Source organism: Anopheles funestus, chromosome X, assembly GCF_943734845.2.
Source record: "Anopheles funestus chromosome X, idAnoFuneDA-416_04, whole genome shotgun sequence".
NCBI classification, from domain to species: domain Eukaryota; kingdom Metazoa; phylum Arthropoda; class Insecta; order Diptera; family Culicidae; genus Anopheles; species Anopheles funestus.
Window position 1 is genome coordinate 16,767,712 of NC_064597.1, and position 19,078 is coordinate 16,786,789.

At 44.1% G+C, this 19,078-nt stretch overlaps 3 protein-coding genes across 6 annotated transcripts in view; 1 reads left to right on the top strand and 2 right to left on the bottom strand.

The window, feature by feature from the left end:
- Positions 1-1,592: 1,592 nt before the first annotated feature.
- Positions 1,593-19,078, bottom strand: part of LOC125765799 (synaptic vesicle glycoprotein 2B-like) — a 35,474-nt gene continuing 17,988 nt past the window's right edge. Inside the window, exons 1-9 of one of the 3 annotated variants that reach the window (XM_049431391.1) lie at positions 6,280-6,580; positions 3,996-4,294; positions 3,757-3,919; positions 3,454-3,681; positions 3,246-3,384; positions 2,686-3,154; positions 2,420-2,579; positions 1,960-2,087; positions 1,593-1,893 (exon numbers count right to left, since the gene is read on the bottom strand). In XM_049431391.1, coding sequence (XP_049287348.1) covers positions 1,838-1,893; positions 1,960-2,087; positions 2,420-2,579; positions 2,686-3,154; positions 3,246-3,384; positions 3,454-3,681; positions 3,757-3,919; positions 3,996-4,215 — 1,563 coding nt within the window. In that variant the 5' untranslated portion in view covers positions 4,216-4,294; positions 6,280-6,580 and the 3' untranslated portion in view covers positions 1,593-1,837. Of the gene's footprint in view, positions 1,894-1,959; positions 2,088-2,419; positions 2,580-2,685; positions 3,155-3,245; positions 3,385-3,453; positions 3,682-3,756; positions 3,920-3,995; positions 4,324-6,279; positions 6,581-19,078 lie in introns of those variants that run through there. The other 2 variants (XM_049431318.1, XM_049431476.1) reach the window with 2 other exon arrangements.
- On the top strand, positions 7,211-16,933 carry LOC125764608 (uncharacterized). Its single transcript, XM_049429039.1, has 3 exons — positions 7,211-10,479; positions 14,207-15,116; positions 15,187-16,933. The coding sequence occupies exons 1-3, from the start codon at positions 8,781-8,783 to the stop codon at positions 16,649-16,651; spliced, it is 4,074 nt and encodes a 1,357-aa protein (XP_049284996.1). The 5' UTR covers positions 7,211-8,780; the 3' UTR covers positions 16,652-16,933.
- On the bottom strand, positions 10,472-17,043 carry LOC125765197 (aminopeptidase N). Of its 2 annotated transcripts, none has more exons than XM_049430140.1 (7): positions 16,927-17,043; positions 13,007-14,106; positions 12,857-12,935; positions 12,014-12,777; positions 11,566-11,949; positions 11,180-11,494; positions 10,472-11,118 (listed from the first exon to the last, which is right to left on the bottom strand). In XM_049430140.1, the coding sequence occupies exons 2-7, from the start codon at positions 14,053-14,055 to the stop codon at positions 10,854-10,856; spliced, it is 2,856 nt and encodes a 951-aa protein (XP_049286097.1). In that variant the 5' UTR covers positions 14,056-14,106; positions 16,927-17,043; the 3' UTR covers positions 10,472-10,853. The 2 variants fall into 2 exon arrangements, with proteins under 2 accessions (XP_049286097.1, XP_049286179.1); XM_049430222.1 differs by having other exon boundaries at positions 13,007-14,103; positions 16,927-17,042.

Genomic DNA, 19,078 nt, shown 5'->3' on the forward strand with positions numbered 1-19,078 from the left:
ATACATCTAGATAGATGATAACCAGACAGTTATGGCATTACCAAAGCCCAGTTTGAATAGTTAGGCTAACAAAGCTCATGCCAAAGGCTATCGAATGCTGCATGGAAATCAGTATAAATGGTGTGCCCTTGTAAACCGGCTTCAAAATTTCGGAAGATATTGGCTACAAAACACATAAGGCTAGAGGAAGTAGAACGGTCCGGCATAAATCCATGTTGTTGAACGCTGATGAAAGAACTAGCGCTGCAAAGGATACTGGGGTAAATAGATAGTTCAATAGTTTTTGCCGTAGCACATGTTTTTTGTTATTCCACGGTAATTTGGTATGGACGATCGACAGCCTCTTTTATGAATTGGAAAAAGCCAGCAGGATTTCTAAAGGGTAGGAAAAGTCCCAGTCAAGAGAGACAAGTAAAAAAGTCTTAGTAGGACTGCAGCAAGGGAATCTCGACAATTTTTCAATACAGGCGCAGGAAAGCCATCAGGGCCTAGTGAATAAGAAATTTTAAGTTTATATGAATTGTAACAAGCCCGATTATACCATCGGTAGGAGGAAGCGGTATATTTAAATAAACTCAACGTGTAATCAGAAGAATTGGAGCATACGACATGTAGTAGTAAATCGTGACAATTATTAGTAATAAACTTGATTTGGTTATTGATCATCAAATATTGCGGAAACCTTAAGAGATCACATGTCATAAAAAAGGAATCATAGGTAAAAGGAAAAAAAGATGTACAACAATGCCAATGTTAGTTTCAAAATTAAGACAAACTATACATGTTCTCTATTAACTAGCAGTGGCGGGTCAAGCTTGGTGGAGGCCCTAGGCGGAATGGTAATTGGGGCCCAAAAAGTATGATCGCACTGTCGATTAACCGAATTTTGAAAAAAACTGACCGTTGAGTTAACTGTTTTCAAAAGTGTTGACCGGGGCGGGGAGTCATTTTTGAAGGCCCCTATTGCACCTGCTCGGGGCCCCTTGAACTATGCAAGCGATGACGGTTGCGGAGAGGGGGGGGGGGGGGGGCTCAGGGAAATACCGTTAGACAGACTCGCAAACCTGTGCATATGGTTTTCAAGGAAGAACAACCCATTGATAATGCTGGTGCTTCGGCTGTCCATATCATTCCTTGGAAAACGTTCGTTCTCGATTTAAAGGGGCCCCTTGCTCTGTACGATTCAGCGAGAGGGTTAACAAATTCGCAACCTCGTCATCGCCGAACTTGGGTGACACAGAAAAAAATCGCATTGTCGTTATTTTCGAGCCCCGGTTATCCATATGATTCCTTGAAAAACGTTCGTTCATGGTTTTACAGGGGCCTCTAGTGATCAAGTTCGATCAGGTAGTAGACGACCGTGGGGGGGGGGGGGGGGAGCTTCTGCTCGGGCTCCGTTACGTATGAAATGTTCTGTCGTCTTTCGGGGCCCCTCCAAACGACGGGGCCCTTGGCGGCCGCCTACTCCGCCCACCGTTAGATCCGCTACTGTTAACTAGACACAGTTAAACAATAATTACCTGTGAGCGGAACGTAAGATATATGTTGGACGGTTTTTTCTTTTAGGTGTTTTATTATGACTTCATTTTATGGGCTTTATCTCACATTTCTTTGGTTCTCGTTTCGCTTCACATTGGTTCATAGTTATTATTTTTTTACATTATTTCCTATCTGATTGCCACTTTGCGTGATAATCAGACAGCTTTCACTTAAACTACTGTAAAATACTGCATGTTTATACAAAGGTAAAATATATTGTTTTTGGGTGGATTATTGTTACATTACACTAAACTGAATACTAATGTCTAAAGTAACGTTTTTTTTTGTTTTCGCTTTACTATTGAAGAGCCGTAGTTCCGGTATTGGGTAGAAAAAAGCACAATATTGCACTACCTGTAAATGTAAGAGGAAGAACACTATTGAAGATATAAAGGTGATCAAGGTATTAATGTAACTTACCAAAGAGCATAATCGAAAACAGCACTATCGGAACGAAACAGTTCAAGTCAACGAGAAATCCGAACAGAAGGTTTCCTAGTAACGCTCCACAGCGGCCAAATGTAAGAGAAAATGCAGCCGCCATTACTCTGTGATATGGAGATACATTTTGTAATTAAAGTAATGGGCTATAGAGTATAAAGAACTGGTAAAGGTCGATGGTGATAAATGTTTTTGGCGGTATATTTGCTATTTGTTTATCCAAAACAATTTTTTTTATCCATAAGCCACGTTTTATCCATAAGCAGCATAGCATCAAGTGTCAATGATGGATAGCTTACTATCATTTAGTTTTACATTATTCCAAAAGCTCTTTTTACGGGTCTTAATGGGTCTTTTTACGAGATCTGTTTGGTATAATTGCAAATATATGCTTAAAATATAACCGCGATGCAACACATGTGATGACATGCAAACTCACCGTAGGTTGGTTGGAAATAGATCCACCATTACGCAGTAGACGGTGCTGATCCCCATGGAGGTAAGTGCTTCGAAAATGCAGGAAAGAATGAGATTTTGCGTCGAGTTGCCAACGTACGCGAGTCCAACAGTTACGAGCCCGGCCACCGTCAGACTGAATACTGGGTTGATTTGGAAGTGAAAAACAAAACAAAAGTTTGGCGTAAGTACAACTACAAAGTTGTATGATGAAAATGGTTGAAACATTGCTGTGTGCGTTCTACTCACTGAGAAAAAACTTTGCTCCAAGCCGATGCACACACAGCGGCAACCAGAGGCTCGTCGGGATGCAGGCTATACCCAGCAGAAGCGTATGCCAGTACACCTTCGTGTCGATGGGCGTACCACAAAAGTCGTCAACAAGTGTATCGTTCACGTTCTCCAGCACGATCGACGAAACGTCACAGACGGATACGGTTGCGTTCGGGTACCGCTTCTCGTACTCCTCGAAACGCCCGAATAGCTCCGGAAACCAGATCATCAGCGTGTAGTAGCTGGTGGTAATACCGAACTGGATCATACAGGCGAGTGCAGTGTTGCGCCGAAACTCCGCACTGCAGAGTGCTTTCGTTTGTTCCCATATTTCTGGCAGCAAAATCTTCATATGCTTTGGATCATGTATGTTGAACGTGCGGATCGAGCGATTGTGCGTTTCCATGATCGTGTTGCTCCGGTCCGATTCCTTGAGTCGGCCGACCTGTGGTTGGAAATGAAATGTAATGAATGTTAGCATCAACCATCTTGTATGTACATATGATCTGCTTGTTTGTTACAGGTGCGACACTTACCGGACATTCATTACGGTCACGACCAGTGTTTGTCTGGTAGATATCCTTCAGTATCTCTAGCGCAAGCGCAGGTTCACCGCATTCGATCAGAAACTTTGGACTCTCGGGAAAATACAACAGCCACAGTCCTAGTAGCAAGCTATAAGCAAACATCAATGTGATCAAGTTAGTTGATTGTGTTGTGTTACGGCAACAAAGCATACTATACCTTGGAATGGAACAGAGTGCAACGAACAAATTCCAACTGCCGAACATGATACCGGCGTCTGCTGTACCAACCTGCAACGGCAGCGGTATAATGAGCCAGGCAATACAGGGCAGCACAATGATACCCAGCGTCCAAAACAGCTCCATCCAGCAGAGGATTTTTTCACGGTACGCTGTCGGCTGAAACTCGCCCAGGTACGGAAAGCAAATGCCCATTGCACCGGTAATGCTGCAAATAGTATAACGTGCTGTAAGTGCTTCAACCCAACGCAAAAAAAAGAATCCGTATCGCTTGCACACTTACGCAAAACCATTGATGAATCGTAGAAACATAAATATGGGAAAAATTTGTGCTGCAGTTGATAGTAAACCGATGGTACCGTCCAGCAGCAGTGCGGCGATCAGTACGATCCGTCGTCCTTTCGTGTCTGCCAGGCAACCCCAGAAGTAAGACCCGACGACCATACCTATGGAAGAGTGGAAGAAAATCAACCATTAGCAGAAGCTTATCAACGATTGCTCATCTGCCGATTCCGGACTTACCGAGCATTGGGGCCGCTGTTAACCATCCTTTATCCTCCGAAGTCATGCGAAAGTCACAGGTAGCTGAGGGCAGCACGAACGACATGACGGTAATGCCGATGGCCGTGTTGGCGTATATAAGCCCACATAGTGCCAGCAAACGATAGTGAAACCAGCCGAACCCGGTAAGCGTTAGCGCTTGTTCGTAATCAAATTCAAAGCTACTGTTAATGTCGGACATTGCGGAAGCGTCCTCTACATTATCCGGCTACGTTGCTGAAGAAGTCAAAATAAAGGATGCTTGCTGACTGAAACGTACCCTGGGTAAGGTGTAAGATATGTTGTAAACCTGTTAAGCATAATGGAAGTAAAGAGATCGTAGTCCCGTAGGAGAGGATCTTTAACAGTTTAGCTAGCAGGTGATGGAAAACACTCCTATCAACATTCACTATCACTGATAGTTTGTGCCCTAGCTAGATAAACCTGTCTGACTACTAATATATGCCGTGACATGAAGAAGGAAGACAAGCTGAGAAGAAGACAATATTTAACAAATAAAACGGAACAATATTATATTTGTACGAGGAGCCGTTGAAAGCAGACGAAAACAAATCGATTACAGCGTAAGTATTATAATTGGCTTGCAGATCTTGAGATGTTCACTAAATAACCATTTCCTTCAAGCTATATCTTCCAGGACATTTGCTGCTTATCCATGGGACAACGATATCTTATCTTTTCTTCCACCGTTTAGCATCCTCCAGTTCTTCTCGGCCCGTTGCAATTCATACAATATGCACGTCTCCACAGTTTACAATGAAGACGTGTCTTTCGTACGGACCAGCGACTTGCAAAAACGTACACAACGTTTTCGGCTCGGGCTTCAAAAACACTTTGCCGTAAATACTGCCAGCGATTCGTCCGTAAGTACCCTTGTATCTGCCTTCCATGATGTAAACCAGCGTTTTCGGCACCATCGACCGATTATACGGATCGACGGGGGGGCTCACGGGTCGACAGGATTCATTCTTACACATCTTGATTGTACCATCCGGCAAGATAACAAGCGTAAACATACCCATCCAACCGACCACGGCACCAATTTCGCGCAATTTCGGCGTTATTACAAATGTGCCGATCGTGTGGGTTTTCCACATTTCGCCCTGGTACCGAATTTTCTTCAAGTTCAACATGTTTGATCGTTTCTGATTGCTTTTTTATGAAAATACTTTAATTTCACTAACAAGCTCCCAAACTGTACTAGCTTTACCAGCAGACAACAGTGTATGATTTCATGTGTAAAAATCTACCAGCTACCGGTGGCCGTTGCTTAGTAACCATGCTACTTGCGAGCAGGCTACTGTTTTAAACAGGCTACTGTTCAAATTCGTAAAACAGGACATTGGCAATGCGTAATGTGAAGCACTGAATTCTAGCTTTGTAAACGTATTTTTCAAAATTAATATTACAATTATTTTTCCCATTCCGTTTCGTATTTGAAAAAAGCTCATACTACATGCGTACTGGGCATTACCGAATACGCTTAACTGAATCTATACTATTGGTATTTCTTTGTTTTCAAAACATAATGCATAAAAGAAAAATAATGGCGGAAGCGGATGCTTTCAGAAGAAAAGCTGTTCTAACTAATCGAAAAATTTCTTTAGCTATTAAATCTAAATCACGCAAAGGTCATCGGTATGGCAATCGGCAAAGTATGAGTTGCCGAATAGTGAACTGTAAATGACATCTTCGTTCACTCTCGCCGACAGAGCTACCGTAGTGAGGAACCGAGGTGAGATAATCATAAATTATTCACTACACCAATGTTATTGGTTTTGAAAAACGAGATGATTACCTGTCCTTTACTCGATTACTACTACTATCTAAATATATTTCAGCTACTAATACTATGACTACTTTCGTTACTACAACTGTCAAGATGTATCGTGATTGCCCAATCAGCATCATGATCGTTTGTCATTGCAGTAGTATACTGATCAGCCATTCAGGGTCCAGAAATACAGAGGCTAATGGCCTCAGCAAATTTAAAACTTGTGGTCACCAGTGGAAGAAACATTCAAATGTAAGACTTAAAAGTTCGAATCATATAGCAGCAGTGCACTGATTCTTTTTTAAAGATTAAGCAAGATTATTCCATGATTTAGAAAAAAAACACAATCCAAGGCTTAAAATATCGAATCGTTTTGTTTAAATCCCAACAACGATTACGTACAGTTCAGGAACCTAGCCTACACGAGAGGTTATGTAAATATAGCTTCATCCGTAGGATCATTGCACTCACTTGTAGTTTTTCACTTGTCAGCTACTGATTGAATGATACTTTGATTGAAGATCGAATGCATGCGCTTTTCAATTAACTGCCCTGCTACAACTTCTCTCGTTGAGTTACGAATCCATACATCGAACACTTTGTTTTCTATTGTTGCTGAATCACTGTAACTTTATCACGGGTACGTATTATCCGACACCCGTCTTTGGGTTATTGAGTCGAAACAAGAGCTCAAGGACACTTAACCAACGATCACGATCATGTACGTCACGTTTTATACACACGCGCTGCAGCGTCTTCGGTATGTGCCAGCAAGGCAATATTTCCGGAGCAACAGGACTTTTGTGCGATCCTGCTAGCAGTCACTGCCGCATACTGCGGTACATTCAGTCGTGCATCAACCCAATTCCCTCGCTGTGTATCCTTGCTGTTCGTACGCACTTCACTGGGTACAGTTGTTTCACTCAACGCGAAAGCACTACAACTCGTGCAGACATGGTGGAAATGGACATGCTAGAATGCAGTTCACACCGACTGGCCGCAGACAACTGCTGTCAAAAGACGGCACATGTAGGAATCCGGACTCGGTTAAGACCAAACGGCTCACCCGTCCCAAGAATAGGTACATCCGACAGTACATTCGAGCCAATGCGCACTTGACACTATCAAAGTTTTGAAATAATGAGCTGTAAAAATAAATACTTTTCACCCGTATGTAGGTGCAGGCGACTGCAGGCGTTGACCGTTGTAGCTGAAGGTGGACGAGATATGCAACGCAAGGTAGCCTGACGATGATCAGTGGTTTAAGGTGGTCGCAAGTAATGTGTATGGGAGGAGCAGCTTTTCCGTAAAGCTAGCGTGCCAAACCGGGACACGGGAGCTGGGCGACTGGCGGTGAACAGTGAACAAAAAACAATGAGCGGCTATTACTTTCTTCTTGCAGCGATGCTAATCCGTTTCAAGAAGGCGTCGCAACAACAACCAACAAAACCCGACAAATCAAGATCACGATCATCCTGTTGCTGTAGCTGCACCTTCATGCTCCCCTGTAACTTTCTTCGATTAACTATTTCCTTTCGTTTCTTTGCTCCCCAACTTGTTCCCTTTTCCACCATAAAATGGCATCCGGTGTATATCGGTGAAATGGTGGACGAACTGCGCCCACAGGTTGAACTTTACCAGTGTAATTTGTGTTGCCGTGCACAAGTGCAAGTGCAAGTGTTTTCGCTTCCGCTGCATGTATGTCCGCACCCTAAACGCTCTGTACCACCCTTTCCTGTTACACCCACGGCGAATCGTATCATCTTGATATTATTAGAACAGCGGGTACTGTTGCTTTCGGTGATACTAGCGACCAGTAGAAGCGGGTTGATACAAACGCTTGCTGCCTAATTATTTACAAATTTATGTTCTTTTTTGTTGCGGTTTTTGTGTTTCTTGTTGTAATTGTTGTTGTTGATATCATACGAGATGAGCACATACGAAAGAAGTGTCTTCTTTTTGGTAAAGCAAGTGTCTAAATGAGTTCAATGTTATTTACTAGTTTTGTGAGTGGAAGCAAAAGCAAGGGTATTTTTTATGTCGGAGCTCGTTAATACTTTGCATGTGATGAGATGAGTCGAGTGTACCAGATTACAGACAGTATAGTAAACTATTTGTAGACATGTCGCATGTCACCGAACCTGGTGAAGCTTTACGAAAAAGTCACGTTTTACCATAAACAATCTAACCGTATTTCGCCATTTGCGGTAGAACATCTTTGCGTACGGTTGAAGATGATCATGATCAGATGAGTGGAGTATTCATATGCAGATTAGTAGATAATACTGCATGCAAGCTAGATTAAAAAAAACATTCGTACTCATTCTAAGAAGATCAATTCCCCACAGCTACCAGTGCAAGGTGAATCGAATAGTATGACTGTACCCCGTTCACAAACCAATACTGTGGATCATTACAAACTCTTCTCACTAATGGTCATGGTAAACAAAAACCGTAGTATCAACAGTGTCGGTGTACGTGTTGACACTGAATGTACTAAAAAGGGGTTTATTAAACAGTTTGCTTTCCGGCTGAATTGTTTCATTTCTCTTTCTCTCTCTTTGTCTACGTTCTGGTTTCGAACATGTTTTTTTTGGAGCATTACTCAGAAAGAAAAGCTTAGACATGGTATCACTAAGCTACACAAACAACATTCGCTACTTCACCATGCCCTCAGAAAACTGCACAAAACTGTCCGGGGTTCGATGCGTGTGACGTTTTCGCATTCCGTTCATTCGCTGGCAAGCCGCCGAACCGAACGGGTGCGGATTTTGACCTTGCTGGGAGTGTGTGTGTGTCGTATATTTGTATACTTAGTGTACACGCTGTGCAACGTGAATAGATCACTGTGTACTGTGTTGTACCGGTGCATCCGTGCTTTTAGATAAGAAGGGATTGGAAAGCAAACGTGCCCAACGACCGAGGCGGAAGTTCAATATCACCAAGTGCACGCCTGGGTGCGGTAGTGTGCAATGTCGCTTCCATGCACGTCATCCTCCGTCGGGATGGCAAGGGTGCTTAAGCTTCTGGCAGTTGGCGTAGTAGTACAGTCCGTTTTTTTTACGTCACCATCAACCGCAATCTCACCGTTACTTAGCAGTACAAGTGTGCCACCATCAGCCACCTTCTTGACAGTAAACCAGTGTGAAGAATATCCCGTTCCGCAGCTAAACTTTGTAGAACGCTCAAAGATACCGCTCGACTGTCGATGTCCAAATGGGTACATTGCAGTACATCCACACGAGCAAACGAACAAAGCGTTGTGTGTCGGTATTCGGGCGGCAGGACCTTGGCAAGATGGTTGTGTCCAGTCCGGCACCGCTACTGACTATTATGATCTGGATGTGAACGAGCTTGGTAAAGTGCGGAAGCTTCTGCTTCGCATGAACGTGTCCGAATGTTGGATATCTGCGCGGCGACTACTGAAATATGGCGAGCTGGTGCGAAGATTGCCTGGCGCTAGATGGAATGCCCCTGTAGAGGTGCTAAAGCTACCTGGGGCGGACTACAGCAACGATCGTGACTGTGCTGCTGTACGGATCGATCAACAATCCGTACAGCTGTCGTACCAGAATTGCTCAGCTATCCTGCCTCAGCTGTGCGTATATCGGGAAGGTAGCCTTCTTCAGTTGCACTGCGAGGCGAACGAGTTTACTACGCGATACTCGAGCCACCAGCGTTACTGTTTCAGCATTAGAAAGACTAGTTTGAACACTATTAGAATTCTACGACTAGCGATGAAGACGAACAGCAGCTTTGTGATTGATAATAATCGAAAGGGTCAGTTATTGATAGAAATGTACGATGCCTCGAAGGATTGTAGCGATGGCTCCAACGTGATCTACGCTGATCAGAAAGATAATACGCATCATGCACACAGACGAGATGCGAGCGATATTAACAGCATGTCCAGTAGAGACATCTCAGAGATCAGAGATCTCATACCAATCATTTCTTCGGATCCGAGGGATTTTGCCTGTATTGCAAAGCAGCGGGTTCAGATTGACAGCGACAGTTTAGTCACGTTAGATGGTACGTGCCCCGGTATGTATCTGTACTTCGATAAGGCTCGTCATAAACTCTTCCTTACCGTGTACGGTGGCCGATGGTTCTGGCGGGAGGATACTTCCAATAATGGATTCGTATGTTTCACCAACATTAACGATGAACAGCTGCACAGTCTGAAGGTGAAAAAATTGAGTGCATCACATGTCAAGACGGAAGAGCCCGAGAACCGGGTAATGTACAAGGTAAAGCTGGAAGAGTACGGTCCGCCAAGACCGTACTGGTGTGAAGCCCACTTGGTGCCAAATTTTACCCTCATCAAGACCGATATCGTACTGGCCCAGCGGAAACCGGACTGTAGACGATACTTTTCAGCTACGATCGAACTGGTGCTGAATCGCTCCTGTACGCGGGCGCCGGACACATTGCGCCTGAAGGACTACGATGAACGAATCGACGAGTACATTAAAAATCGTCGCAAACAGCTACCAAATCTAAAACACATCTTTGCAGCAATCAAAACGATCAACACAAAACGGGTGGAGAATTTCTGGACTTCGGCTAGCAACGATTGGTACACCGTACGGCTGTTGCTGCACATCGTAGCGAAGTGTGCGAAGAAGTGGAACAAAGCAGAACTACTGGAACCCGAAAGCAATGAAATCGGTAAGTTGTCGTTTATTGTTTCGGCAAGTTTCATTCCGGGTAGTTGTAATTAGGCTGCCAAGCGTAGCAATGACTTTTCAGACACTGCCATAAGGTGCTACACCATTCTGCCGTGAAACATTCAAACAAATTGACACGAACACTTACCATCTACGTTAGCTCTACATCAAGAATCTTTAAAAAAACACATCATTAAAAAGCCACCATATACATAATGTTACTCTTCTGAAGCTACCTGTATATCTTGCACACCATTGCAACATTTTTCTTTCCCTAATCTCTACCACCCTCGTTCGCTTTTGAATGTGTCTGTTCTGTCTGTTTGAACCAGTTAACATTGCTTTAAAATATAACTACTTCTACTTGATACGATATCAACCAAGAAACTTCTGATCCGCGACACCATTACTAGCGAGGAAACCGTCAAGCCACTTCTCTATGACTGGCAAATTTTCGTCGCTCCATTTCGTTTCTTCCTTGATGTTTTTCAATGATTTCTCTATTATATGTTCCGCCGTACCAAACTCTCCTTGATGCTGTACGTACAGTTGCGATACCATATCGTAACCCTCCTGCGTAGTAAACAATCCAGTCGCGGAATTAATCATATTGTCCCACAGCGATTCCCGGTCCTTGAATCTGTATGAAAGCGTACAGTTAAACGTGTGTTTTGAATTGCATAGTGCACATTATGCCTTACCGTAGCTTGATTGCATCCCAATTATTCTTCAGGAAGTTAAACAGCGTCGAGTAGCCACTTGAACCACCGGAAAGCATCTTAAAGATGAGACTGATATCGTTGTCAGTAAAGTTACCATTATCCTCCAGTACCATAATATTCAGCAGACGATCAATCTTGAACGGTTGGCTTGGGCAGCCGGCAAGCGTTTTGAGCAGATACGTGCGCTCACTCTTAACACGTGACTCCGGGAAATTGATGACTCGCTGTAGTCCGAACTCCCATTCCTCGCGCGTACCCCACTTAAACACTGGACATATGAACTGGTTAGCAACTCTACAAGAGTCGAAAAAGAGAAACAGATTAGTTACATTAGCAACATTAGAACTGTTACTGATGATACGTACGGGTTTCCTGCATCTGGATCCGGGCTGTCCATCCACTTCTTGAACGCTCGTTGCGCTTCCTCGATGCAAGGCTTGTAACCGGCACGACAGAGGAAATTTTTGGCCAGAGAGCGCAAATTTGCCTTCCACATCTCTTCGTTTTCCTGTTGGTTGATAACCAGCTCTTCGTACAATGGCGTCAACAGGGTGCGAACGTACATCTCGAACTTTTTGTGCACCGCAGACATATCAATGTGTCGCCCAATGTGATCGATCAGCGTGAAGACAGGATTCCATACCAGATGGTTACGTTCATACTTCATGAACAGTGTCATATTGAAGGCGGTACCGAAGCTAAGGTCACCCGCATAAGCCAAATTCCATGCATCGTGAAGTAGTTTTGCTCTGAAAAAAGGATGTTGCAATTTGAGAATATTGGAAAATGGTCTCGAATGACGTGCAATCCTACCGAGTGTAGACGGGTATCATAGTTCGGCTTTCCTCTTTCTGTAGGAAAGTAGCAAGCAAATTCCAATTACGCTCATCGTAGTTCACCGGGAACGGTCCAATCTCCTCCGGATTGACAATAATAAACTCATCCGGTCCAGGCAGCTCCTCCAGCTTTACCTCGCGCACCTGCTTCATCCATTTCACCGTACTGATATTGGCAAAGTTCAAACGGTCCTGCGTGACAACCACGATAGGGATCCACCAAAGCATCTTATCCTGTTCCGGCACATCGTGGGGACGCTCACGCAAATATAGCCGCTGCGTGATGGTGGCAGAATGGTTTTCGTACGACCGTACCACCTTTACCATCGGAATGCGATCCTTGGTAATCCACGAATTAACGACATCGTTTACCGTAACCGATTCACACAGACGCTGATCGAGATGGGCCTGCTTGGTTAGCGCCTCCCACACGTCGTCACCGTAGAATGTTTTGTACTCGCGATGTTGGATAAATTTCTGCAAACCACGTCGGAAGGTATCCTCACCGAGTGTGTAGTTGAGCATACGCAATACTAGCTCGGTTTTGCTGCACGTCGTTTCCTGCTTCATAGCGGTGATGCGTGAATGTGGGTAGCGTTTACTAAACTCGTAGTAGATCGAATACAGGATGGTCATTGGGTATTTGCCCTCGAACTCATCGCCACCATCAATTTTGATGGCGGTGTCCGCTGAAAGGAATCCTGCGATGGCTTTGTTTACGTGTGCATCGCTCCACCAGTGCTGTTGAGAGGAAAACCGTAGTACATGCGTTATATTGAATAGAGGAATATTTATTTAAATCTTTTTCTATAATTATTACCGGAGTGATCCACGAGCCGAGCCATTGGTAGACGAGTTCCTGTGCAAGATTATAGTATCCTCTCATCAGCTCACTTTCTCTGAAAGATTAAAAGTAAAGGAAAACGATTACTCATAAAATAGATGGTTTCAAAACGCTGCTTTCACCTACTTGAATACAATCAAACCCCAGTTATCTGCTGGTTTAACGTAAGAGAATCCTGGCAGTGCCACCACATCTAGCTTCTCGAGCGGCAGCTCTACGCCCCAATATTCCTGCAGCTTGTTGAGTGCAAGCTTTACCCGCTGCTGTACATCGGCTACATTTTTCTGGAAGTCGCGCCGAGCCCATATACGGATCGCTGGCTTCATACGTTCATCATCTTTCTCGTCTGACATGGATGGTACTTCCTGCAGGTCCGACACCAGAAAGCCAAACGTAAAGGTCGACATCGGTGGTGTACGCTTGAACACATCGATCACGTGCTTTGAATCGGTGGGGCTAAGCTCTTCTGTGCGCTCTAGCTCGGTGTTGAACAGTACGTGGTGACTTCTCGGTCGTACGATGCTGACGTTGAACGGTACCTTGTACGCGGGCTCGTCGAAGCAGGGGAATACGCGACGGGCGTTATGGGGTCGGAAGTATGTACCAACGTAAGTGTGATCTTCGGCTTCTATCACACCCTCGGATTCTGTACCGACACCATCCGATCCACCACTGTTGGACTGCTGTTTGTACCTTCCCTCGAAGATGCCTTCCACGTTCTCCCAAATGTTACCGTTGAACTTGAGGCGCACCTCATACGCTACCCCGACGGTCAACAGATCGTGGAAGTAAATGACTAGCAGTGGTTTTTTCGGAACTCGATCCACGCGTCGGATGGAGACCTTACTGTTATCGTCCATCTTGACCACCGACAGGTCCAACTCATCCACATTTAGATCGTGGTGAGCATGCAGCGTAATTTGATTGGTAGATTTGGCACACACCATGGTAATGTTAACGTGCCCGGCAAACGTTGATTTTTCGATCATTGGGTGTAGGAAGAGACTGTAACCCGACGGGACTAGATCGGTGGGCAGTTTAGTATCGGATATGAGTGGGTTCGCAGCAGACAGGTCGATGCTTCTACGTATCCGATATTCCTTCCAGGTGTATCCATATGGTAACAGCATTAACGATAGTACCACTATCAGCAACGAAAGAGGATGTCGTCCCATCTTGTGAGCAGATTTACTTTTGCAATGTTTAGTACACCCCAACGAAAGCTGCTAAAAAATAAAGAAAAAAAACAATAACACATTTATACATTTTTTGCTTAGCAGTGTTGTGTTGATCCAGGATCTTTTTAATCTTATTTTCTATTCACAGCAATGCCTTCGAAATATTTGGACTACTATCAAATGCACAAAAGCTTAACGCGCGCACTCGAGTCGCTTAATGGTGACGGATTTCGATTCCTTGGAACCAACAGTACAGAGTACTGTCTGCCTGAAAGTCTTCAGCTATTGCCGGGGAAAAATGTATGGTGGCCTGCACGGTTAGGTGAAACGGTTGCACCGAGAAATCTGTGCCTGATCGAGCAGAGTGGCCTTCCCGTCACAAGAAGGTGTGTCGGTGACTACCTGTACGGATGCGCATGGGACTGGAACCCTGGCAGTGATCTTTGCTCCAATCAAAAACGTCCAACAACTAACCTCCTGTATCAGTACAGCGTTAGTCAGCTGAATCAAAGTGTACTGGGGGATGTACTCAACAAGGCGGGCGATGTATTATCCATCCCGGAGAACGTCATTCCTGCCGATCTATTTTACATCTCAAAAACGCTCGAAAACCTACCAACACTATTCGACTCAAATGTGACGGTTGATGATGTGCAGGATGGACCTAGCCGACAATATTTCTGCAACATTAGCAATATCTTGAGTCGGATAATGTATCTAAACGAAACGACCGTTATGTTATCACAGAGGGCTCTGAACACTACCAACATTTTGTTGGATGCGACCGAAACCATTGTGAACCAGATGGCAATATCCAACGATACGCTGGCATTGATGAAAGGTGAACAGCACGATTGTCAGGCACCGGGTGCGGTACAGCAGCTCCGATCAAATGATGGTACGGTATTGTTTCGTACCTCGCGGTTGATTGTGTTGATAGCAGATCCTGCTGTGGCAAACGTCACAGGACTAGCTTTGTTCCGTAGCTTAGCAATTGACAGTCTTTCGGATGGTTTGGAAGCGGACGACCAGGAAGACTTTAGTGATTATAGACTGCGGTGAGTATTAAGATTAGTAACACAAAGCCCCCATTTCTTCATACCCATTGTTTTGTTCGTTTTATCTTAGGTATTTGTACATGAATCAATCGATCGAGTCACTGCTAGCGGAAAGCGAACTTGAAATAGGATCGTTCATTCCGCAGCACGTTATCGAAGGTTTGGATGAGCTGAACGAAGCAATCGCAACGAATGATGAGGAGGAAGATCCCGATACTGATGAGGTTAATACTACACCGGCTAGTGAGCCGCAGGACCCTTTACCCTCAATACCGCTGCGCATTATCATCACCATCTACTACAATGATCATGCTTTTCGGGAAACGAAAAATGGTACCATCGCACGGCCAAACTCAAAGATCATTAGCGTTAATATGCCGGGGTACGGTTCCCGGATGCCGGACGAGATACCGATCTACACCCGTGAGTATGCCCGGGATCGTCCAGGACGTTGCGGTTACTGGTCGTTCGAAGCGGACAATTCATCTGAGTTTGGGCACTGGTCGTACGATGAATGCCGTCTGCTAAATAGTTCCGGCACCCTCTCACTGTGCGGTTGTTTTCACCTAACGTCCTTTTCCCGGCTCACGCAGGATATACAGGTGGTGGAAACGGTAGGCGTTTCGCAAAAGCTTATCGCGGACAAGGGTACGCTTGCGCTGGACATTATCACCGCAATTGGTTGTTCGCTATCGCTGCTCGGGGTGGTGGGAATATTTGCTACCGCCTTACTATTTCCGAGCTGGCGTGTTAAGGCGAGCAGCAAGATTCTGCTGCAGCTATCGTGCGCGATCGCGGTCGAAATGATTATCATCTTTCTCGAGGGTCCGGATATTGATCAACACCGGATCAGCCAGATCGAATGTGCCTTACTCGGTGTCATCTTCCACTACATCATTCTGGTGACGTTCATGTGGATGCTGATCACTGCGTACTTGCAGTTTATGCGCTACGTTAAGGTGCTCGGTCGTTTACGGCCGGCCCATTTCATCTTGAAAGCAACGATTTGCTGCTGGGGTGGCCCATTGCTGGTAGTCGCTTTGTTTCTCAGCATAGACTACACGCTATATCTGAAACGTGACAACTTGTCGGACATATGCTATCCGCACGGTACAGCCCTCTGGTACGGTTTGCTGCTACCGATCGGGCTGATTATCTTTGTTAATCTCATCAGCTTCGTGATAGTGATGTACCACATTTTCACCATACCGAACAACCTAACCAAGACAGCTGACCACGCAATGACGATGGCCCAGCTACGCCTGTCCGTGTTTCTATTCTTTCTGCTCGGGCTACCGTGGATATTCGGCATGCTGACCACGGGCACGGAGGATAAACTGTTTGCCTATCTGTTCTGTCTAACCGCACCGATACAGGGATTTGTGCTGTTCGTGTACTTCGTTATTATGGACCCGACTGCCCGACGGTTTTGGTACCGCAAGTTGCATCGTCTACCATGCGTTGCACACACAGACAAGCAGATGGATGGTGAACATACGACATCACCAAACACTTCGTTCAATACATATCTTTGATCGGGATCCTACGGTGACACACCGTAATGCAGGTGTACTCACACTGCTCCGATATACCGGTAGATGGCGGTTCTGAGTTTTATTCAGCATTTTGATAGTAGCTTCGGTCACTAATGACTTACGCCTCATCCTACTTCATTCCAACGGTATGTCACGCAAACACTGCACATCGTACCATATTTATTGTAACATTCCTTTTTTTCATAACCAACAACACCTAGCAGGTATAGTTCCTTGACTTTCAGTCGGTAGTAAAATCTCCATGATAGTCTTACCTTTTACTATAGCTGTCTGTCACCGGCTGAAACGTGTCGGTGACAACTTGGCATCAGATAAGACAAAAAAATTAAACAAAAAACAGTCACCAATAATGTACTCCGTTGCACACAGGACACTGTTAGCTGGTGCGCTTTCTTGCGCGTCCTCCCGTCTTAAGATCAACCGAGAGACTAAAAGTCGCCACAGGTCACGCATGAGCTACTAGCTTGGTGTCTGGGGTCCGAGGTGTAACACACCACCCGCTGTACGCGCAGCATTACTACGAGCGGATCAAGATCCGCATTGCCTATTAACTTGCTTAGGAGCGCAAAAGTAAAATACCATTATCCAATCAAGCTACAAAACAGCCAACCACTTGAAGGATTCCGAAATGGATTGCTCGCATTATTCAATTTAACGGAAGTGTGGGCATTGTGTGACGTTGTGCGTTTTGGTTTGCACTGTTCGCTCGCATCTTCGCACTGCCCGTCGCCATTCCAGTCCAATTGCAGCTGGTGGTCCCGGTACCGTCTCCGAAGATGTGTGTTTATGCTCATTAACTTACATCCATAGGACCGGAATCCCGTGAGCCCTAAGGTAAATTTGAAGATGTCACACCCGTCCTTTTCCCTGTTTGGGATTGATTTGTCCTGTTGAGGAATTTACTCGGAGCATCGCACTTATGGACGGAGAAGTTGGAACGGATGTAGGCAAGCTGCAGCAATCGAAACCATACGTCTTACTTTTCTGCTTCTCGTCAAAAAAACAAATCGATAGAATGTGCTTGTAACAGAACTGTGACAACACATCCAAAGTCATTCCGCCTAATGGATTGATTAGATGCGACCCTGATGACAGATACCTAAGATTACAACATGAAGCTAAATACCTGTCTTCACCATACTTGCCACCTATTCCTCGCTTCCCGCTATGCCATTAGCAAAGCAAATAAGTAACAAAAATATATATACACAAATGGCAGAAACAAAAAATACGCACAATCAAAAAAACAATGCGATTGCCGATTGCTAGAAGCCTGACTGTTTGGTTTTGGTGTCGTCGTGTACATAGCATACGTGACGACGATGCGTTGGAAATGGAAACCCTCAATTAGTATCAACCTTCCACCGGTCAATAAATTAGGGATAGTAAGTGGCACGAGAAAAAAGAAAACCTCGCCACACTTCACTTGTCAATATTTATTCCAAACAAACAGGTGCAAATGAGGTGTGAATGTTGAGTGATTATATCGAGATGGAATGCCGATTCACTTTTGGCTGGGTGCGAGATAAAGAGATATATAGCGAGTAACAGAAATAAAACAAAGAAACTATATTTTGATATTATATATATGAATGAACGATTGCGATAAAAGATTGTGTAAATATTTGTACGCTAGTATCGGCATTGTGGAACAGCATTTAACAATTATGTTTTTATTTTAGTAGAACACATCAAGCTTATTTATCTATCATTAATCAACGAATAAATAGTTTCGATATGTAAAAATTCAATATAACATTGTGTCAATATTGTATTGTATTAAATATAACAAATAAATGACGTTTTATGTATCGCAAAAAACGAATTTAGCCCTTTTTTTAGGTGATATCAGTGATCCTCAAACAGCAAGAATATCGATATAAAAATATAAATTGATTGCCGAATTAATTAATCGTTTGCGATTATACTACGAATGATATACTATGAATCAAATATCAAATTGATTGATTAAGATATCAAGATGATAGAATATAACCACGATAGACATTATAAGACGATTGTTAAATCTGAATTAAAAGCGTGAGTAGAATTTCCATACAGCATCAATTATCCGGAATTCTTACAATTTTATGTCTTATAATGTTTGCAGAACCATGTTATATGGTACACTAAAATTGCTTGGATACGCTTGTAAACTATCCAGGAATACAATTGCAATACAATACCATTTTGCAAGAATACATTACAAAAACTATCAGTGACGTGATGTGCTCCTATCTACGTACCACCCGTGGTAGTCAAGTTTGTCATGAGTATTGTCAATACGATCTACCTAATAATTTTACCTAAAGCATAGTATGTGTTTTTGAGCCTTGCTACATCTCCTTCTACTGGTCAGATGTCTTTTGATCAGTCTAGGTGCTATACAAGATCGTATAAACTAAG

Bases quoted from the DNA above. Each gene is read 5' to 3' on its own strand.
- LOC125765197 (XM_049430140.1), bottom strand. From the start codon at position 14,055: ATGGGACGACATCCTCTTTCGTTGCTGATAGTGGTACTATCGTTAATG. The intron at 11,495-11,565 runs GTACGTATCATC...CGACTCTTGTAG, and splicing joins GATCCAGATGCAGGAAACCC to AGTTGCTAACCAGTTCATAT. The intron at 11,119-11,179 runs GTAAGGCATAAT...GCTTTCATACAG, and splicing joins TGGGATGCAATCAAGCTACG to ATTCAAGGACCGGGAATCGC.
- LOC125764608 (XM_049429039.1), top strand. From the start codon at position 8,781: ATGTCGCTTCCATGCACGTCATCCTCCGTCGGGATGGCAAGGGTGCTT. The intron at 10,480-14,206 runs GTAAGTTGTCGT...TTCTATTCACAG, and splicing joins ACCCGAAAGCAATGAAATCG to CAATGCCTTCGAAATATTTG. The intron at 15,117-15,186 runs GTGAGTATTAAG...GTTTTATCTTAG, and splicing joins TTTAGTGATTATAGACTGCG to GTATTTGTACATGAATCAAT.